The sequence below is a fragment of the Volvox carteri genome (genome assembly GCF_000143455.1).
Source record: "Volvox carteri f. nagariensis unplaced genomic scaffold VOLCAscaffold_13, whole genome shotgun sequence".
Lineage (NCBI taxonomy): Eukaryota > Viridiplantae > Chlorophyta > Chlorophyceae > Chlamydomonadales > Volvocaceae > Volvox > Volvox carteri.
In genome coordinates this window covers 2,122,015-2,130,510 of record NW_003307556.1, presented here as the reverse complement: position 1 = coordinate 2,130,510, position 8,496 = coordinate 2,122,015, and the positions used below count along the sequence as shown (strand labels likewise).

Sequence of the window (8,496 nt, the reverse complement as noted above, 5' to 3'; positions counted from 1 at the left end):
AATGGCTTCTGTCTGTAGCAGCACGGCGGTGGGGAGGAGGACAGCTGTGAGTGGGACCCATTTCACAGTGCAGCAGCAGCAACAGCTGAAACAAGGCGTAAGGCGGGGCTGCTTGAGCGCCTGTACACGACAGTTGAGCGCCTATTTGGCAGGGGAAGCAGAAACGTGGCTGTAGGACGAGGGGCAACAATTCGTCGTTAAGGAAAGGCTGATTGGGTCAATTGGCCAAGAAGTTAAGGCCGTGCGCAGAGCATACGTCTACAGCAGACGCGGGTACCTAGGGCGGTAGGGAAAGGGGGAAAAGGGAGTTGCTCAGGGCGCGGGGCAAAGCGGCGTTGTGCTTAGGGTAGGGTTTTTGGAGAAGGGGGAGGTGCTACCTGGGCAGCGACGGTTTGTAAGGGAGTAAGGTATTATGTACATAATGCTGTGCATTGAGGGCGCGACCGCGAATTGGATGTCTACTGTAGTATCAGTTTTCTTCTTTCTTTCGTGGCAGAGTACAGGATAGACAGGGATTGCGGCGTGACTGGGGGATTCTACGGTGGCCTTTGGAGGGGGAGTTAAAAGGTAGCAACGACTAGACTATAGAAGAGAGCAGTTTCTACCAGATGGAAGTGAAATCCTCGTCACGGCTCTAGCGCAGGATGCTATGACTATGTGACGATGGTGAATTACCATGATGCTTTGTGCAGTGCTTTTTGACGATGCGTGTGCCGGTTGAAGATGTTTCGCTCGTCCGGTGGAAATTGGAGTTAAAAGCCAATTGTGGCAAGCCCACGGGGGACAGGAGAGGGGCGGCGTTGTATGTGTCGTTTAATGTCGTCTTGCTGTTTGTTGACTGTTTGTTTTCGTGTGGTGGTCGCCCCGTTTATCACTGCGTTTGGTGTGCGCGGTGATTCATGCGGGTGACCTGCAAAGAATTTTCATTTGCGATTATGCATTTTTGTTTCGCGAATCTGGGATTCCGAAACAAATGCAGCGAAAGCGATGAGCTCGTTTTCCTGCTATTCCTCGCAGCGGCGAGGCTACCCTTTCGGATTTGCTGTACGAAGCGGGTACAGGCGTGATGGTGACTCATTTCGCATACACACAGGCTTACAACCTTTCTTTGACCTATAGATCTCCTTGTCATCTGTCCTGTATAAACTCATTTATGTCTCACTGTCAAAAGCGAAGACTTTTCCTTTGGACTTGACTATCCTTTGTAAGCGCTGTGCAAGTGAGCAAGGGTTTGTCCATACCAGCTCGCCTCAGGCTTTTTTTCCAGCATACAACCACGGCACGGCAAAGGCGCGGGCACAGTTTCCCTTTTGAAAGTTCTGTGTTACTGTCTCCCTTAACTGGTTCTGGTGGCTGTGGATTGGCTGACCCGATGGTGCTGAACGGCGTGGTTTGGACGATTTTTGGCGAGAATTGCACCTCTGCCTCGGGCCTTACACAGCAGGAAGAGCAAACAGCCAAGCCTATCAGTGGCCGCGCGGCCCAACCGGCCAGCAGGCCGCCCGTAGCCACGGGGGCCGCGCGGCCGACCGCGGCGCGACACACCAGACAGCCAACAGTCCGGCACGCACCGCGAAGGGGCGCCAGCGCCCAACACCAAAAACCAACCTCGGCACGACAGCATTGCTGACCTTAAGTAACAGAGGCACTGCAGCACCCGCGCGCCCCAAAGACCTTCGCACCAGACAAAGCCCGACCGACCAGAAACGACCAGGCACCAACCCCATGGGGTGCTCCCCCTCATCCCGGTTGCGGGCGCCTCGGCCCGCCCCCTGAACCACCCCCCTCCCGCGCGCGTGCTGCCTCCCCCTGCCACCATGCTGAGGGGGGGGGGCGCCTCTCAGGAGCCCGCCGACGCCAGGCCGATCCAATCAGTGCTGCATCTGGGGCAAGACTGGGGATAGCGGAAAGAGGAGGCAAGGGGCTGACAGGGACAGGGCGGGCGGGGGGCAAGTACAGCCTGTCACGCTGACTATTCGGACAAGGCTGTATGCTCTTCTGTGTGAAGGCAGAATGACTTCACCAGTAGAGCAGTAAGGTTTAAGTCGCCACTGCGACCCAGTTGTACGACAGTATCACAGAACCAGCCTTAGAGGCTCCGGTCGCTTCACTCCGTCGCATCTAAGCCAACAATTCTGTGTTACTGTCTCCCTTAACTGGTTCTGGTGGCTGTGGATTGGCTGACCCGATGGTGCTGAACGGCGTGGTTTGGACGATTTTTGGCGAGAATTGCACCTCTGCCTCGGGCCTTACACAGCAGACCGAAGAGACATTTGCTCACTGGCGAGGCCCAGGCTGCGGGAGACGGAGAGTTTCGCCTCCCCGTCGCGCCGCGTGTAGTGCTGCACCATGGCGTCGCTGCGCCACCGGCCGTGCGCCTTGTGCAAGTCCGCAGGCACACCGCGATCGGCGGCAGTGCTATTTCCTCCTATGCGCATGGAATGCGCAGTGATGCGGCGGGTGATCCCCGCCGCTTGCAGGGTCTTGTTGAGCCGGTGGCAGAAGGCAGGGTACGACAGGGAGTGGATCGGCTGGGCCACCGTGCCTGTCAGAGGGCCCGACAGGTATCCCCCGGCCCTGTTCCACTGGACCGCAGGTAGAGCGCCACCACCTCGCCCGAGGTGTCATAGATGCTTCCAGGCAGTTGCCTGGCCACCCACCACTCGCGGAAAGGTTCCCAAGACCGCGAGTATTCGTTGGATGTCCGTGGGGCGAGGGTCTGCCCGGCCACTTTGGTGAATTGAGTCGCCAAGGTGGAGAGCTCCGTGTCCGCCTCCGCGCCAAGAGCGACCAGGAGAGCCTCGGCCCGGGCGTCTAAATCTGTGCGTGGGGCGCGATCGGATCGGCGGGGACACGGATGCGGTTGATGTTAGAGGCCGAGAAGTCGACCAGAAGGGCCAAGGTGGACCAGCGTGATGCGCCTTTGGGCAGGGGGACCCCTGAGGTGCGGGCCAGGAAAACATCTGAGGCCCAGCCGAGCACGCGGGCTCCGCTCACGAAGGGTTTGAACCAGACCCCGTCGGCCGTGATGAAAGGCCACCAGTCGCGGGTAGGCCAGAAAGGCGCGACAAGGCAGAGCCGGGACTTGCAGGCCTCGGCGTGCTGCAGAACCCTGAGGAGGAGGTGAAAGGGCGGGTTCGCCCAGCACCTGCGCCCCCATGAGAACCTGAACGCGTCGACTCCAGACGTCGTTGGGGTAAAGTAGCGGGAGTAGTACACGGGGAGTTGGAAGTTCGCGTGGGACGCAAAAAGGTCAATGTCGAAGGGGCCCCAGGTGTCGTGAAGTCGGCGGAATATGCTGGGCTTCAGCATCCAGTCATCAGGGTCTTGCAGTTTCGAAAGCGCATCAGCAAGCTGGTTCTGGCCACGGGGTCGCCACTCTGCTTGCAAGCAGATGTCCTGTTCGAAACAGTAGCTGTGCAGCTCGCAGGCGACCTTGTGGGAGTTGTCCGCTTTTGCGGAGCCCTTGTTGACGACGTTCGCGGCGTTAAGGTTGTCAGTGATGACTTTAACCGACTGACCAGAGAGACCGGCTGGGTTGTCGAACGATTGAATCGCGTTCAGAATGGCCTGGAGTTCCTGCGGGGTAGACCCCATAGCGCTGACGTCGGGCGTCCACTCACCGCGCGCTGGCGCCAACTGGCCATTGAGGATGGTCCAGGCCCCCCAACCTCCGAGAGACTCAGAGGATTTGCCTGCGGCGTCGCAAAAAATGAGGGAATGCACCACGGACGGAACCCACAGGTGCCGGCGGCCGTTGAACCGATCAAAGGACGATTCCCAGAAAATCAGCTCCTCCCGCGCATCATCGGAGAGGAGGAGGTGGGTTTCCCAAGTCTGGCGAGTTTCAACGAGTTGACCGAGAGCTCGGGTGCGCAGCCGGGCCCAAGGTCCGAGGGCCCAAGACATGGACAGGATTAGGCCTTTTAGGGATGCCAATAAGCGGGCGGTCGAGCGCCGCGCCGTGAGCACGCAATTGATCGTGGATAGGAGGCGATCCCGCTTGTCGCCTGGCACAATGAAAACGCCGTCCTTGGTATCGATAAGCATGCCCAAGTATCTAATGCGATGGTGCACGGCCCCCAGCATAAATTTCTATTTATTAACCGGGAAACCAAGCGCCTCCAGCTGGGCAACCACTTCGGCCCTGCGCCGTACCAAGTTATCAGCGTTCTGGTCTGCGTGCACCTGATCGTCTAAGTAGCCCGAGCATCGCCAGCCGCGCTTGCGCCAGGGGCGCATGACTTCTCACATGAGCTTCGTGAACGCCCAGCAGGCGGAAGCGAGGCCAAAAGGCAGTTGTGTGAAGACATAGAAGACGCCTCTCCAGCAGAAGCCGAGATATCTCCAGAACCTTGGGTCAATGTCGAGGTGATGGTAGCCGCTTTTGAGGTCCAAAGTAATGTAATGTAATGTAATGTAATGTTACAGAGTGGGAGGCTTCTGGGCCGCTTTATCACATTGTCAGTTCTAGATCATTTATCACCTTATAGCACCATCCACCACTACCACACTGTACTTCGCCATACGAACTGTAAGTCCAAGGCGGTGGGTCCAGCCTTCAGGGACCCCTCCTCATCCATTCACCCGAACACCCGAAGAGACGGAGGGTTCGGCAATCGCCACCAATCCAGCGTGCGAATCTGGTCCATCAACTGTGACCTCAACTCCACATCTCAGCAGCTAGCCATAATCTCGCGCTCCCGAGTAATTCGGGGGTCTCCCCAGGAATCGAACCCAGGACCTTAAACCGCTAATTGCAGTAGTGTCAACCCAGACCAGACCAGGTCCAAAGTAAATAGGTAATCGTCTGGGAGTAGCCAACCAGGAACCGCCTTCAAGTCTTCGTAGCGGAAAGAGGGGACGTGCAAGTAATCGTTTACCGGCCTGCCGTCCCAAATGAGCCGGAGCTTAGTTGCCTGCTGCACGACCCCCAACGGGCAAACCACACGAGGCTGCGTCGGCCATACGCGGGCTGTGCCCGATGCTAACAGATCCGCGATGGCTTTGTCAACGAACGCGGCGTTGGCGGTTGCCGAAGTGTGATTGCGGCCTGAGTGCTGGGGGGGAGGGCTGGAGACCCAATGGAGTGGGAAGCCTGACGTGATCCACGAGATGACCAGCGCGTTCACAACCCAAGCCTTCCAAGTGCTCTTTTTGCCAGAGAGGCGTCTCTCATCTGGGGCGGCGTGGGAGGCTGACCCGCTGCTGGTAACGACCGAACTCCCAAGGCGTTGTCGGAGGTAGGGCTAGAAAACTCCCCTTTAACCTTCCAGAGGTCACCCGGGGCCTCGACCTTCGCACCTTCTGGTGCCACCGCGGGACGGGCTGGTTGTTTCCGATGTGTGGCCAGACTTGCCGGGACTGACGCGGGGTCCAGGTTTGGCAGATGGGCAGGGGCAGGGCCCGGTGCAGGCCGTTTGGGGGCTGGCATGTCGTCGGGGGCTGCAGCAGGTGGGCCACGCGGCTGGCCTAAAAGGCGCTGCCTTTTGAATTGGCTGGTGTTGCGACTGACGGACATCTGGGCGTCTTCCGCAAGGCCCGGACGCGAGAGGGCCTCCACCCCTAGCTCTGACAGGAAAGCGATAGCGTCGTCATGAGAGAACGAATCCATGGTTCCTTAGACGGAATTCACTGGTGGTGGTGAAAGCCTGCGAGCGTGCACAGGATGGACTGATGGAGACACGGGCGAGCGAGGAAGTAGGACAACACTTAAAGAAGTACGACGGGCAAAAAATGGGTCCCCCCAGCCGGCCGACTGCCAAGGCGACTTAATGGACTGCTTGACTAGACGCAAATTGTCCCAAGAGTACGGCAAATGCTGCCACAGAGTGAACCCGTACGACGATCTGTTCACGAACTCAAGACAAGAAAAGGCGATAGAAGAAAAGCGGGAGCAGAAGACACCGCGAATAAAGAAGGCAATCGACGATGCTCACATCTGCACGCACGGGCGCACACGGGCGCCTCAGTTGCACTCGCGGGTGCTCAAGTTGATGCTCACTGGCAACTTCATCGCGGCCAGAAAAGATTACTTCTGCACACACGGGCGCCTCAATTGCACTCGCGGGTGCCCAACTCGATGCTCACTGGCAACTTCATCGCGACCAGAAAAGGTTGCTCCTGCGCACGCAGGCGCCTCAATTGCACTCGCGGGTGCCCAACTCGTTGCTCGCTGGCAACTTCATCGCGACCAGAAAAGGTTGCTCCTGCGCACGCGGGCACCTCAATTGCACTCGCGGGTGCCCAACTCGTTGCTCGCTGGCAACTTCATCGCGACCAGAAAAGGTTGCTCCTGCGCACGCGGGCACCTCAATTGCACTCGCGGGTGCCCAACTCGATGCTCGCTGGCAACTTCATCGCGACCAGAAAAGGTTACTCCTGCGCATGCAGGCGCCTCAATTGCACTCGCGGGTGCCCAACTCGATGCTCACTGGCAACTTCATCACGACCAGAAAAGGTTACTCCTGCGCATGCAGGCGCCTCAATTGCACTCGCGGGTGCCCAACTCGATGCTCGCTGGCAACTTCATCGCGACCGAGAAAAGGTTACTCCTGCACTGCGCTGACCAGCGTTGGTCCTTAAAGAATTGAAACGGCACGCGGGCCTGGAAGAAAGAGCAGGGCACGCGGGCCCGCTTTATGGCGCTAACACCTGAAATTCACTACTTGCCGCTGCGGCGGCCATTGCCATTGCGATCACTGTGATCGTAGCACTCTGCATCGTGACTTCCGCCGTAGTCATGACCTCCACGCTGGCTGCCAACCCTGTGGTTGCTGCGGCGCAATCCGGCACCGCTGACAGTTTCTAAAACCGCGGCGCCTGTTTTAGCAGCGACGGCCAGCAGGGAGGGCCCAGTGGCGCCTAAAACCCTCACCAGCCCCACCTGGAACAGTGGCGACGTTCTCAGTCGATGGCGCATTGTCATTAATAGTTGACATTGGAAGAAGTTGAAATCGGAAAACGTAGAAAACTTGAACAATTGTGGATCGGAACTTGAATTGGTAAGGCTTCAAGTACAGCCTGTCATGCTGACTATTCGGACAAGGCTGTATGCTCTTCTGTGTGAAGGCAGAATGACTTCACCAGGAGAGCAGTAAGGTTTAAGTCGCCACTGCGACCCAGTTGTACGACAGTACCACAGAACCAGCCTTAGAGGCTCCGGTCGCTTCACTCCGTCGCATCTAAGCCAACAATCCTTTCCCTTGGCCTTTTACTGCCGGGAAACAGCCTAAGGAAGCGAGCAACCAGGAAAGATAAGGCGCGTGCTCTGTCAAGCCTTTAAAGCTGCGGCAGGCGCCCATGATTCGCAGGTGTGCGGTCCATATTCCGAAACAAGAATCTCTCCATTGTAGCTCCTCAGCAAAAGCCTTGTGCAGCAGCTCCCTGGCCCTCTCGGTCCGCCCTCACAGCCACGAGTCCTCACTTGAGGGAGCTTGACTCTGACCATCACAGCTCCTCTTGCCATCGCAGCTCCTCTTTTTTTGACATTTTTTGATTACAAGCTTCTTGAGCTTGTACTGCCCAAGACAAGCCAAGAGGCTCATGAGCCGCCGAGCTGGAAACAATAACTGAAAAGGATAATAAAAAGAAAAAAAAGGCAACAAATCATAACACTGTACTGTGATCCTCATTAGTCATCTATGTACTGCAACCTACGTCTTGATTCATAACATCTCCTGGAGCAATGCCTAGGGTCCAGAGCTTAGCATGGATATCCGCATACTCGGACACTCTAGTAGCACGTGCCGTTCGTCCTCCACTGCCTGCCGATTATTGCAGACCCGACACCACCTTGCAGCCCGTTCCCTACCATGGGGTCGGTTGACAGCCAAAGGCCAAACACACATCCTAAAATGCATCAAAGTGACGTGATGTTTCGGTGAGATGTAGCCTTCACAGTGCTTAGGTTGCCCCATCCACTGCAAATAGCGACACATCTTCACCCCTGGTTGCTTATCATCAGAGACAAACATATGTGGGCCAATGGCCAGCTTTTCACTACCCCAGTCGTCATCGAATCGATCTCGGAGTTCCTGCAGTAGCTGGTCAATATCTAGGACATGTGATGCAGCAATATCTACCCTAGCCTCAATCCCTTCATCCACACCACCCTCAAACCCCATGTCGTACCCTAAAAATTTCTAGTATACTGACAACCTCCAATCCCCAGCCATCGTGACATAAGGAAGAAGCAAAGGCCAAACGAAGCTCTTCCCGAAAACAATGACGATACACCGAGCCTTTAGCTTCTACCAGTCGGTTCCAAAAACGGAAGATTAGGTTCGCCCAGTGTACTTGTAACGGGTACTGCCCCAGTTCCTTGAACAGTAGCCGGTTGGGAGGCACCCCCGCCCCAGCCAACTGCTTCAGGAAGGATTTCTGCAGACCAACCATCTTATCCTCCAGCTCCTCTTGTGTAACTACTAGAGCAAATCTCACCTTTTGCAACAACAACCAAGGCATGTTTTTCGTAAGATTTTAGTCCTGTAGAGT

General features: G+C 56.8%; 1 protein-coding gene across 1 annotated transcript; it reads right to left on the bottom strand.

Moving 5' to 3' along the window:
* Nucleotides 1-5,729: 5,729 nt before the first annotated feature.
* Nucleotides 5,730-7,468, bottom strand: VOLCADRAFT_104276 (uncharacterized protein; the record flags this gene model as incomplete). Its single annotated transcript, XM_002949177.1, has 5 exons — nt 5,730-5,957; nt 6,296-6,391; nt 6,561-6,822; nt 6,887-7,061; nt 7,427-7,468. The coding sequence occupies 3 exons, from the start codon at nt 7,466-7,468 to the stop codon at nt 6,665-6,667; spliced, it is 375 nt and encodes a 124-aa protein (XP_002949223.1). The 3' UTR covers nt 5,730-5,957; nt 6,296-6,391; nt 6,561-6,664.
* Between the last annotated feature and the right edge of the window lie 1,028 nt (nt 7,469-8,496).